Below are 12,502 nucleotides of genomic sequence, written 5' to 3'. Positions count from 1 at the left end.
CCCTCCCAAGCATCTGAGAGCTGGGGATGTTCCCATTCACATAGCAGCCTTGCTACACTCCCCATCTGGGATCATCAGCAGGGTTTGACCCTGGGACTTTCCACCGGGAAGCACAGCGTCTAGTACCACCTGAGCCATCGGGGTAACTCCATTAAAACGTAGCAGTAGTAGGCTTTTGTCCTCCAAGTGGCTCCCTGTGAGCGAGGACGTGGCCCGTACTTTACAAACACGTTACGCCAACACATGGACTTTTTCAATTATCCTGCTTTTCAACTTGAATAATTTGGTGCAGGGGGAAGGTGCCTGATTCTCGGGAGTCTGATGTCCCCGAGCCCTGGGCAGCCACAGGCCGAGCTTTCACCACGCGCTGCCCCCTGCCAGTGTTCACCCTGTGTGAGTGAGAGAGGAGTGCAGCCTCCATTCACCCCTTAGCTCCTGTGCTCCCCAATCAGTACCAGCTGGGCTGTAGTTTATCTGTGATATGAAACTGGGCGGAGACCCCAACAGCTCATTGCACCCAACAGTCACCAGTTGGGAACAACCGATAGGCGTGAGTGCCCTTAGCCTGATGTGAAAGGCCTTTCAGTCTGTTCCCAGTCCCTGAGCCCCTCAGCCCCTCACTATTTGCATTCAAACAAATGATGTGGTGAACGCTTCCTCCTGCCACGGACCCACCGGACCTGTGTCCACACTCAGATCACCCAGGCCATTGCAGGGAGCTGCACTTGTTACCTGGCCTCCTGTGCCCTCCTGGCAGCCCAGCATGGGACAGACCTACTCCTGTGCATCACCACGTGAGTATGTGGGTGACGTCTGAGCTAATGGGGGATTGGACATTGTTTCCTCTCTATTACCCCCACTTCCTCATTAGCTCCTTGTATTGTCACGCTCGTTACACCAGGCCTATGGGGGCTTTGTCGCCATGTTAGCCAAGCACATGTCCTGCTTAGTACGTACTGCCCCCCCAACACACCCCATTCCCGGGACCCCCCAGCACATCCCTTCCCCCACCTCCTGTAGGAATCGTGCACTCCCTGGCATACCAGATACTGCATGGTGGCTCCGTAGACCGGGGGGTGGGGGGCGAGCAAAGGGCAATAGCTAAGACGAGAGGTTCACCAGGACCCAGGCTGGCAGGGATGTAGAAGCCGTGGGCTGGCAGGGATGTGCCCAGCGCGATACAGCTGGGCTCTGTCGGGGGGGAGCTCAGCACCCACAGCTCCCTCCATTCCCCCACTGTGTATGTCTCTCCCCTACCCTTCTATTTCAGGGACTCCCTGCAACCCCTCCTATCTCTCTGGTGCCAGGGGTTGTGTGTGTGCCCCCATTCCCCCTCCTCCCATAGCAGGGCCCCCGATTGTCCCCACACACACACACCAACGGCTTCCCCCATCCCTCCTGCCAGGGTCCCCTATTGTCACCCGGTGCTGGGGCAGTCTGCCGGTTCCCATGCCCTGTTCTCTCCTTCAAGGTGTCAACGCTGGGCGGAAGAGCAGGGGGGTTTGTTCCGAGGGAAGGAGCTAGCTGTGGGGGTGCTAGACATATGCGTGGGGGGGGGCTCCCCCTGTGTTCCCCATTTGCCCTCTTGCGGGTTTCCGACCCTCCCCCCGGATTCCCCTGCTGTATGTCCAGAACATGCCCCGAAACTTTGGATCCGCTGGGACGCGGCGTTCCCCCGCCAGAGACGTTAAACCCCTCGGGGCGGGGGGCGAGGCCGCCCCAGGCCGGGCTGATCAGCTGTGACGTGGCCAACACCGGGGGAAGCCGGGGAGGTGGGCGCTGGAGGCAGGTGGGCGAGGGCCGGAGCGGGAGGCGCGCAGTGGGGGGAGATCCCGAAGCACCCACAGCGCCGCAGGGGCGCCGGCAGCCCCCGGACCCGCGCTCAGGGTAGGAGAAGCCCCTGGCCCCGGGGCTTGCGCTGGCGGGCGGGGGGCTGCAGCCGGGAAGTTTGGGCCAAGGGCGGGCGGGCAGGAGCGGCTGGGCTCGGGGGCTGGGGAAGCGGAGCGGGCGCGCTCCGAGCAGCCCCCGGCCCCGCCGGCTGGCGAGGGGGGCCCGGGCTGTGCGCGCCGCGCGGGGCCGCTTCCCCCGAAGGGCCGGGCCGCCAATCCCGGCTCCGCGCACGCCGTGATCGCCGCCCAGGTAGGAGCCCGGCCGCCCCCCGGCGCCGCTGGGCGGCAGAAGTTGGCAGGCTCCGGGGCTTAGCAGCCAGCCCGCTCCAGCCGGAGCCGAGGCAGCCGCGGCCCCAAGCGCCCCTCGCCGTGGGGTGCGGAGGACCCAGGAGCGGAGCCTCGTGGAAACACCCCCTCCCCCGCCGGGGGGAAGCGGGGAGAGCCCGGATCCGGATCCCCGGGCGTGAGTTCTCCGGGGCGAGCGGGTCGCGGCTGCCGGGCGCTGGCGGGGCGGCTACGAACAAAGGGGCAAGTTCCCCCGCTGGAAGCGAGCAGCCCCCTGCCCCCAGTCCCGCGGCCCCGGACGGGCGGGGGCCGCCTGGGTGTGCTTGGGACAGTGCCTAGCCTCGGTGTGGGGGCCTGGGAAAGCGGGGGGGCTGGGGCCATCCTCTGGGGCACAAGGGGAAGGCTCTGGGAGGATAGTGGGGGGGGGGGCTGGGAGCCAGAACTCCTGGGTTCCATCCCCCGCTCTGGGAGGAGAGTGGGGGCTAGTGGGTCGGGGGGGGGGGCTGCGAGCCAGGATTTCTGGGTTCTATCCCAGCCTCTGGGAGGAGAGTGGGGGCTAGTGGGTTAGAGCTGGGGGTTGGGGCTCAGGGCTCCTGAGCGCTATTCCTGGCTCAGAGAGGGATAATTGTGTTTTGTGGTTAGATCAGAGGGAGCTGGAAGCCAGGATTCCTGGGTTCTTGCCCTGGCTCTGGGAGGGGAGTGGGGGCTAGTCAGTTAGAGCAGCGAGGGAGGGGGGATGGAAGTCAGGACTCCTGGCTTCTATTCCCACAGACTTGTTGTGTGACTTAAGTGAGTGGCTTATCCTCAGTTTCCCCAGCTGTATCAGGAGCAGAGTGACACAGACACACCTTGGGAAGGGAAGTGCTGCGGAAAGGGAGGCCTTGCCTCTGTCCCAGTAGGCATCTAATGGAGAGAGGAGGGGACACGGTTCTCTTCTCCCCATCTTTCCTCTGTTGTATACACATGCACCCCACCCCCATGGCCAGACCCCAGCAATCCAGGATGGATGCCGGGGCCACAGCCAGCCCCCTGGGGAGGTGGTGGGAGACAGAAATGCTGCCTGGCTCCTGTGTGAGAGCGAGGGGCCTGGAACTGGAGAGGCTGGGGGACAGCGGGGGCTGTCCGCAGAGCCTGGATTAGGCGTGTTTCACCGCACACGGTCTGTGGCTCTATTCTGCTGTGAAACCTCAGAGACGTTTGCTCGTGGCTGGTTTGTGCGTTGGGACCTGCTCTGACTTCGTGTCCTTCATGCCGAGCAGGGGAGAGAGGAACGGGGATGGGTGGAATGAAGAACCAGCTAGTGGAGGAAGGGGCTCGGGATGGGTAAGAAAATCTCCCTGTGGGCTGCGTGCAGGGTGGAAGCAGGAATAGGGGCCTTTCTGCCCAGACCTGGGGCTGAAACCAGCCCACGTGGAACCCAGTAGTAACCATGTGCCTTTTCTCTAGGCCAGATCCTTCTCCCACAAGGCTCTGTCCTTGCTCCCTGCCCCCGCCCCCACGACACGACATGCTGCTTGTAAAGGTCTGGAGAAATATGGCACCAGCCTAGACTGAGCCAAACCAGCTCCTAGTGCGGGATAGTATCTGAGCTGTAGGAAATTCTACGCCAGGCTGCCGTACGTGGGGCAAACATTGACATAAGCCGGGGCAAGGCCCATGACTTACCCCAGGCCTGGGTTTGGCCTGCTAGGAAACAAGTGAAAGTGAAGGGATCTTTCTGTCCCGTGGTGTAAAGGGTTAAGTGCGGCTCCTATTCCTCCCTAATAGGAAAGGCTCCGTAGCTGAAGCCTGGGGAAGGGACGGATCAGTCCGTTTCCCCAGTACTTCCCCGTGTGTCCTGATGGCAAACCTGTCGGAGCACAAGCCTGGGAACCAGGATCTCCCGAGCACTCTGGTCCTGGATTTGCCACTGTCTCTCTTTGGGGCCTTGGAGTCATCCAGCCCCTGCAGGCTTCGCTTTCCTCCTCTGGGAGAGGATAAAGCAACATCCCTTCCTCAGTACGATAACGCATGTCTCCAGGGAAAGCTGGCATTGCGGCCTCTCGAGTCTGTACAGACGAGAATGAATCCATCATTCCCGGCCATCTCTGGGGAGGAGCCAGAGCAGCCATTGAACAATGCACTGCAGCCCTTGGGCTGTTTAGGACATGAAGCCATGTCCCGTTGGTTGGGGGGGGATTTAGGAAGGATGCAATCCCCTAGACTGGGATTTGGCCAGGACATCCGGGCTGTATGATCTTCAGTGACCACAAGTGATCTCACCCAAACAACTGCACTTCAGCGCTCCTCGTGCCCGGGTTCTCCACTGACTCTCCCCCTAGGGCACGGTGCGTCTCCTAGCCGAGCACCAGCCTGGGCCAGCCCTCCTTAGCTTTGGAGAGGTGACACAGTTGCCAAGTCACATCTAGGAGAAGCGAGGTGCAAACCCAGGGAGCCTTAACTCGGTGGTGCAAACCGGCCACCGTAGCATTCTAGCTGGCTGTAACTTCCAGTGGGACGGGAGGGGCAGGGCGGCAAAGTAGCCAATTGTATTAAAGTCACGGCTCTTGATTCTGAAGAGTGCTGCCCTGACATTGCAGGGACAGGGTGGGGTGGAGCAGGGAATGTGAGGCGGGGGAGGCGGGGATCGAGGTGGGGGAGTGAGTGAATCCCGGGGCTACAGGGTCTGCCAAAAACAGAGCGAGTGGCAGAGAAGAGCGAACTATTTGGGCAGGAAGGGCTGAGGCAGTTTGAAGCGAAGGTGCAGTCGGGTGGTTCTTGGCCTGGGCCTGCAGGACACGCTAGAGCTACGTGCAGGTGAGGGAGGCCGGGGCTCAGTGCCTGGAAGAGCCAGGTGCTGCTGGCAGGTAGAGGGAGACGATCCCCCGAGAGCCTGGGAAACCCCCAGCAGCCTGGGGCAGGCGTCAGCAGCAGCGAGCTGTGAGCTGGTGAGATTCCAGCCCGGCTCCCAGGCCCACACCCCGGGGGGTCCCGATCTCTAGGGCCGAGGAATTGTTTTCTCAGGTTACCAACCTTGTTTCTCCAGCTGTCCAATTTTTACAGGCTCCTTGGGAACCCCGCCCGGTGCCTTCGTGACAGCCCAGGATGGCCACGCCCTGGTTGCTGGTGATGTCTGTGTGGCTCCCGCTGAGCCTTCTCCCCGCGTGCCAAGCTCAGGAGGCCCGTCCGTCTGGGTGCGGCCCGGACCTGCCCTCGCTGTACTATAACCTCTGCGACCTGTCGGCGGCTTGGGGCATCGTGCTGGAGGCGGTGGCCAGCTTTGGGGCAGTGAGCAGCTTCGTGCTCACCATCATCCTGGTGGCCAGCCTGCCCTTTGTGCAGGACCCCAGGAAGAAGAGCCTGGTGGGGACTCAGGCGTTCTTCCTCCTGGGCACGTTTGGCCTCTTCTGCCTGACCTTCGACTTCATCGTCAAGCAGGACTTCTCCACCTGCGCCTCGCGGCGCTTCCTTTTCGGGGTCCTCTTCGGGATCTGCTTCTCCTGTCTGGTGGCCCATGCCCTCACCCTCAACTTCCTGGCCAGGAGGAACCATGGGCTGCAGGGCTGGGTGACCTTCGGCGTGGCCCTGCTGCTGGCCCTGGTGGAGGTGATCATCAACGCCGAGTGGTTGCTCATCACCCTGGTGAGGAGCAGTGGCCCCTCCCAGGACCCCTGCGCCGTGGCCAACGAGGACTTTGTCATGGCGCTCATCTTTGTCATGTTCCTCCTGCTGGCCGCCTTTGCCACCGCCTGGCCCGCCCTCTGCGGCCGCTACAAGCACTGGAGGAAGCACATTGTCTTCATCCTCCTCACCACCTTCCTGTCAATGACCATCTGGGTGGTCTGGATCATCATGTACCTCTACGGGAACCAGCAGAGGGGGGGCCAGGCCTGGGACGACCCCACGCTGGCCATCGCTCTGGTGGCCAACGCCTGCGTCTTTGTCTTCTTCTACATCATCCCTGAGGTCTCCCACGTGACGCGGCTGGGCCCAGAGCAGGCCTACGAGGACAACATGTACCCGACCAGGGGCGTGGGCTACGAGACCATCTTGAAGGAGCAGAAGTCCCAGAGCATGTTTGTGGAGAACAAGGCCTTCTCAATGGATGAACCATCCTCAGGTAGGCAGGAGAGCCCCTGGCCAAGGGGGCCACAGGCACAGTGGGCAGAGAGGCAGCTGTGGCTCTGGGTGATCGTACGTCTCTCTGCAGATGGGGCTTGCGCTGGGATGCTGGTGCCCCTGTCGCGGCAATTTCTAGCTGACTTGGGGGTCCATCCTTCATGGGCACACGTGCTCATACGCACAGACGTGCATTCCTTGAGCTGCCCGACAGCACCGTCCTATGGGAGCCCAGCCTCTGAGTCTTTCGGAGGGTCTGGGGACCTCCCTGTGAGCTGTTCCCTGAGCCCAGCCCTGCATGGTGCTGAGCTGCCTCCCCCGAGCTTGACTTCCGTGGGAGCTGGCTGCATAGCACCTCTCGGGGGAGCTCAGTGCTGGGCAAAATTGAGCCCTTTGTGACTCAGGGGAGCTTCCATCTAAGGACTCCCCGCCACCTCCATTCAGCCAAATATTTGGGACGGGGCAAGGGAGGCGGTGTTAGGGCTGATGATGATGACAGAGCGTGCTGTGAGCCGTGGCTTCGGCAGGGGCCTGGAGGCCACCACCCCCGTGCACGGGGAGGTTTACGTGTGGCATTATACCCACCCGTCTGATGTCACCCCAGCAGAGGGTGGCAGGGCCTGTGCCCGGTGGGGAGGGCTGAGATCGAACTTGTTTGTTTATGTCCTCTAATGAAACCCACTGTGTGAATCCGCAGCTCCAGGCTGTGCCCGGGGCAGCTGCCTGTCTCTCCCTGCCCCTCTCCGGCCGCCTCACCCCTCTTGCCTCTTACACTCCGTGTCTTGGTGTGTTAGGCGGCGAGCTCTCTGGGGCAGGGTCCTGTGTGCGTGCAGCGCCCAGCACCGCGGAGCCCTGATGCTGACGGGGGGCCCCCCCGGTTGCTCCAATACAAACACCCCTTTGTGGAGCACAGAGCGTGGCTCCTGGGCGGGAGTTGTCAGCCAGGCAGCCTGCCCTGGTGGGAAGGTTTGCTGTGGCACAGTCCGTCCAGCAGGACCTGGACAGAGACCACCCGTGCGCTTGGATCTGGTGAGGGAACAGCCAGATACCTGCTCACGACCAACCTGGACCGGTTTGAAAGAATGGCTTCAATTGTTGTCGTTCCGGAAACCACACACAGGCTGCGTTTGCTGGCCTGGGACACTGGCTGCTGGGGGAGCCCACCCCTTTTCTCCCCAGTGCCTGTTGCCAAGAGCCCGGTGTTCTTCATGGGCCTTTCCTCCCCGATGAGACTGTGTAGCTGCCATTTCTTCTGGCCTCCCCCCGCTCAGCCCAGCAGCGTCCAGGAGACCCTGCGACAACAAACCTGGGCAGCGACCCAGCTCCATCGAGAAGCCAGGCGAGAAAGGGCTCGCAAGCCACCCTACAGTAACAGGCTTGTGTTTCCCACGCATGCACAGTCCTCCCAACCCGCCAGAGCTCCCAAGTGACCCTACGATAACAAACCATTGCTTGCGCGTAAATAACATGGACTGGCACTGATTGGCTGAGACTGCATGTGACTTAATTGCTGCTGGGACTGAGGCCAAACAAACCTTGCCTCCAGCCCCCAGCTGCTCGCCTGCGGTGGGAGGACCTCTTGTGAGTTAGCTCATTAAAACCCTGCTTGTCGGTGCTGTGCCATAAACAGATCCTTGCTTCACCGCCGCCTTCTGACCTGTAGGGCTGGTCTGCACCCGCAAGTTGTACCCCGTTAATGACACCAGTCTAGGGAGAGCGGTGCAGCCCCCCTAGTGGGGACGTAGTCATAGCAGGACACAGGTGCTGGTACCCGTATAGCTTATTCCTGTACACATGGGGGAATAAGAGAGGAACATGGGAGTAGATGGGGGTCCCTGAGTCCAGTTCCTGCTATCGCAGGCAGTCTCATCGTATAACCCTAAAATACCCCGGTATAAGGCCCCTCGAGCCCCGTGTAACTGCGGCCCCACTTGGGGTTGTACTGGTGTAACCATAATCCCGTAACTGACGTGGTTCTACCAGCATGTGGAGCGGCCAAAAGCCAGCCAGTGCCCTGGGCTGGGGTGGTCTAGGTTTGCCTGCCATGGGGGGCTGGACTTGGTGATTTCTCAAGGGCCCTTCCAGCCCCAGGTTTGTGTGATTCTATGGCTCGCCGGTCTGTGTGACGCCTCCCGGGCTCTGCCACCTGCCCGCGCTGGAAGGCTGCCAGCTTGTTAAGGCAGCGTGAAAACCAGCACGTCCCGTCTCCACCTCCGTCAAGCCCCTTGTCGTGCGTCCGATCCAAAGGTTACTGACCTCGGGGCCCCATTCCCATTGATTTCAGTGGGCTTGTGTCCGACCGCAGCCATCTACGCCGGTGTCCAGCCAGGGGGTCCCCACCCGCCGGAGAGAGGTCTCTCTACGCCCTTCCACACGCAATAGTGTGGCAGTGGTGGATTCACGCACGGGCCCCTGGGCCCTGTGCCTGGGAGCCCCGGCCAATTGGGGAGCCCCACGAGTGCCAGAACCTTGTAGAAGGGGGGGGGTGCAGCACTGGTGCCGGAACTGTGACCCCATCCCCTGCTCCTCCTCTTCCCTGGGCCCCCACCCCCGGCCAGGCCAGAAGCTGGAGCTGGGCGGTGGTAAAAGCTGCCATGGGGAGCCCTGGACGCACCACCTGCCTTGGATGGGAGGGCCGGGTGGCCTAAGAACAGCCCCCGACCCGTGTCCCTGCCCCCCGGGAAGAAGCTGGACCAGATCCCCTGCTGCCACTGCTCCGCGCCTGCCCGAGGTGACTATGCCCATGTTAAAGGGGTGGGCCTGGGCCCCCTGGTCCAGCACCTCTGCCCACAGCGTGTGGGGGGCCCAAAAGCTCTTTGTGCCCAGAGCCCCAGTAAATCTTAATCCACCTCTGAGCGCGGCCTGGTGCTTTTTCTCTTTTCAGCCAAGAAACCGGTGTCGCCTTATAGCGGGTACAACGGTCAGCTGGTGACAAGCGTGTTCCAGCCCACGGAGATGGCTCTGATGCACAAAGGGCCCGTAAGTCAGACCGCGAGTGTGCGTGGTCTCCCCACGTCAGCCGGCCGGCGGTCGCTTGCCTGGGTATCCCTGGGGGCAGGACGGGAGAATGTCCCAGCCCAGGCCCCGCTCTCCAGCCAAGACACAAGGCTGTGGCCAAGCGAGGCAGCACAATCTCTAGGCAGGGCGCCGGGGCGTGTATGTTCCATCCCCAGCTCTGCCGCTAGCCTGCTGAGCCGCCTTGGGCAAGTCACTTCTCCCTCTGGGCCTCGGTTTCCCCTCCCGCCGTCTGCCTGTCTGGCCTGTCCAGCCTGTGACGCCATCTGGGCAGGGCTCGTCTCCCACCCAGTGTCTGTGCAGCCGCCTGGCACGGTGGGCCCTGGTCTCGGTTATGCTACGGTCATAAAATGGTCCTGGGGCCATTGGCGTTTGCTTTTTGGGGTTCCCCAGAATCCCCCCGCCTGGGATCTTCTTTTACTTTCCTGCGGAGGTTTTATCCCAGGGATGGGCAAACTACAGCCCGGGGGCCGCACCTGGCCCTTCAGACGTTTTAATCCGGTCCTTGAGCTCCTGCTGGGGAGCGGGAGCGGGAAGCGTCTCTGCACAGCTCCCAGAAGCCGTGGCACATCCCCCCTCCAGCTCCTACGCGTAGGGGCAGCCAGGGGGCTCTGTACACTGCCCCCACCCCAAGTGCCATCCCCACAGCTCCCATTGGCTAGCAAATGGGGCCAATGGGGGCTGCAGGGGCAGCACCTGCGGATGGGACAGTGCACAGAGCCGCCTGGCAGTGCCTCTGTGTAGGAGCCGGAGGAGGGACATGCCACTGCTTCCAGGAGCTGCTTGAGGTAAGCGCTACCCACAACCTTCACCCCTCACCCCCTCCAGCACCCTAACTCCTTGCCCCAGCCCTGATCCCCCTCCTGCCCTCCAACCCCTCAGTCCCACCCTCCTGCACCCTAGAGCCCGCACCCCCGGCCAGAGGCCTCGCCCCCCACCCACACCCCTGCCCCAGCCTGGAGCCCCCTCCTGCAGCATGAACTCTTCATTTCTGGCCCCACCCCAGAGCCCGCACCCCCTCTCACATCCCAACCCCCAATTTCATGAGCATTCATGGCCTGTCATACAATTTCCATACCCAGATGCGGCCCTCGGGCCAGAAAGTTTGCCCACCCCTGCTTTATAGGTGTCACTGTGGCCACAGCCGGGTTGCTTCATGAGACAGATAAACCCAGTCCCCCTCCCCACCGGGACTGTGCCAGGCGGGATGTGGATGGGCGCAGCAGTGGGCATCAGCCTGCGAAGGGAGTGAGCTGAGCAAGAGGCCGGTCCCCAGCACCCTGCCGTGAGCTGCTCCAGATTCCAGTCGCATTAGGGTGCAGCTGGGCGCAGCCTGACGCGGTTGGGCTGGGGGCAGGTTGCACCAGGGGCTCTCTACCTGGGCATCCCTGGCCCCATTGCAGATGGGGGAGGTGGGTGGACAGGCCCTGCACTTTCTACCTAGACTGTGAGAGCTGATTTGAATGGTCCCTGTTGGTGCCTGGAGAGCCCCTCCCTGCAGGGACGGGGCTGGGCGCTAGGGTGGGGCTGGGTGGCAAGCCCAGGAGACTTGGGGAAGCTGGGGGGTAGCTGAGTCGCTCCAAAGTGCCAGCCAGGTCTCTTCTCAGCCCTGTCCTCGCTTGTTCTGTTTCCAGTCCGAAGGCACCCACGACGTCATTCTCCCCCGGGCCACCGCCAACAGCCAGGTGATCAGCAGTGCCAACTCCACCCTGCGCGCAGAGGATGCCTACGTGGTACAGAGCTGGCACGCAGCAGCCCAGAAGGATGGCAAGGGCGTCCAGGTCTGTGATAACGTGCAGCTGGGCCACTGCAGCAGCATGGTCGAGTGGTTACAGCAGGGGTCTCCCTATGGGACTGTTGTGCTCTGTGCCTCAGTTTCCCCACCTGTTAAATAGGGATTAGACAGACACACACACACACCCCCGCCCTTTGTGAAGGTGTTTGGAGACCTCCTGGTGGAAGTGCCTCCTGCGTGTAAATCCAAGGGATTGTATTGCTACTAGGACCCATCGTCCTTGCATCCTGTTGTTAACTCCAGCCTTCCCAGCTGGCCTGGGAATCTGCAGGGATCGGAAATCGATCGTGCTTCATTCGAAGGGTCTAGGACCTCAGTGGCAGGTCTGGGAATAAAAACCCTCCTTCCGCAGCTGGGGATGAGATTTCCCAGTTCCCTTGCGCGGAGGGTCAGGACAGGTGCAAATAGAGTGCATTATTCCCCACCCCCGCCTCGGAATCGCGGGGTTTTTACCGCTGCTTTTCTGATGGGATCTGACCTGTCCCGGACAAAAACAACGAAAGTCCTGTGGCACCATAAAGACTAACCGATCTATTTGGGATAAATCTTTAAGGTGCCACCGGACTCCTTGTTGTTTTTGTGGATACAAACTAACACGGCTACCCCCTGATACTTTGTCCCGGACAGGAACTGGCTCATTTCTAGACTGTCAGAACAATCAGTTTGTTTATTTAAACCAAGGCCCGGACTCGGGCGTGTGACAAAGTGAGAGGCCGTTGGACAAACCCCTGCTGACTCCAACTCGGCCATGTCCAGGGGAATTCCACGTCTAAGATACGGCTGTGCCTCTTGGCTGCACCCTGATCTCCATCTCTCTGCTGTAGGCTCCCTCTCCGTACAGCAAGAGCAGATGGTAGAGATGCATGCCCTGGCTCCTGCAGGTCTAGAAATCACCGGCGATCCCCTTCCTCCAAAGAGGGAACCTGTCTCCTTCCCCACCCATGGACATTCAAGCCAAGGCCAACAATGGGAACTGATCCTGGAGCCTCCAGCCAGCCCAGAAGAGGAGAGAAAATCCAGCTCCTTCCCCACCCAGCCGTCCCCAGAGGGAACCCAGAGACTCTGCTAAACACTGGCTTGGCCCTCGCCCCTGCTATGCTATTGATCCTCCTGCTGGGGAGGCTGGACTACACAGGCTGCCCATGGGCTGGGATGCTCCAGGGGCTGCTGAGGTTGGGTCCAAATGTGGGAACGGCCCTTCCTGTAAATCCACCGGGGTCCCCCTTGGCAGTGGTCACCCTCCTGGCAGCGCCTCGTCCCCATGGGAATCACCTCTCAGCTGCATGGGCCACGTTAGCTTTGCTGCAGCACCCACTCTACCCGCTGGCTCCGTCGATTCACTCCCTGTCCCCTCCTGAAGCCCCAGGACAATCTGCCACGCGGTGTCCGGATACAGGAGAACCACCCACAAGTCGCTGCG

At 61.6% G+C, this 12,502-nt stretch overlaps 1 protein-coding gene across 1 annotated transcript; it reads left to right on the top strand.

The window, feature by feature from the left end:
- Window positions 1-5,258: 5,258 nt before the first annotated feature.
- Window positions 5,259-11,939, top strand: GPRC5C (G protein-coupled receptor class C group 5 member C). Its single transcript, XM_077833904.1, has 4 exons — window positions 5,259-6,273; window positions 9,157-9,251; window positions 10,922-11,068; window positions 11,907-11,939. Exons 1-4 carry the CDS (start codon window positions 5,259-5,261, stop codon window positions 11,937-11,939), a joined length of 1,290 nt encoding a protein of 429 aa, XP_077690030.1.
- Window positions 11,940-12,502: the final 563 nt, after the last annotated feature.

Source organism: Eretmochelys imbricata, chromosome 14, assembly GCF_965152235.1.
Source record: "Eretmochelys imbricata isolate rEreImb1 chromosome 14, rEreImb1.hap1, whole genome shotgun sequence".
Taxonomy (NCBI): domain Eukaryota; kingdom Metazoa; phylum Chordata; order Testudines; family Cheloniidae; genus Eretmochelys; species Eretmochelys imbricata.
This window is presented reverse-complemented; position numbering and strand designations above follow the sequence as displayed.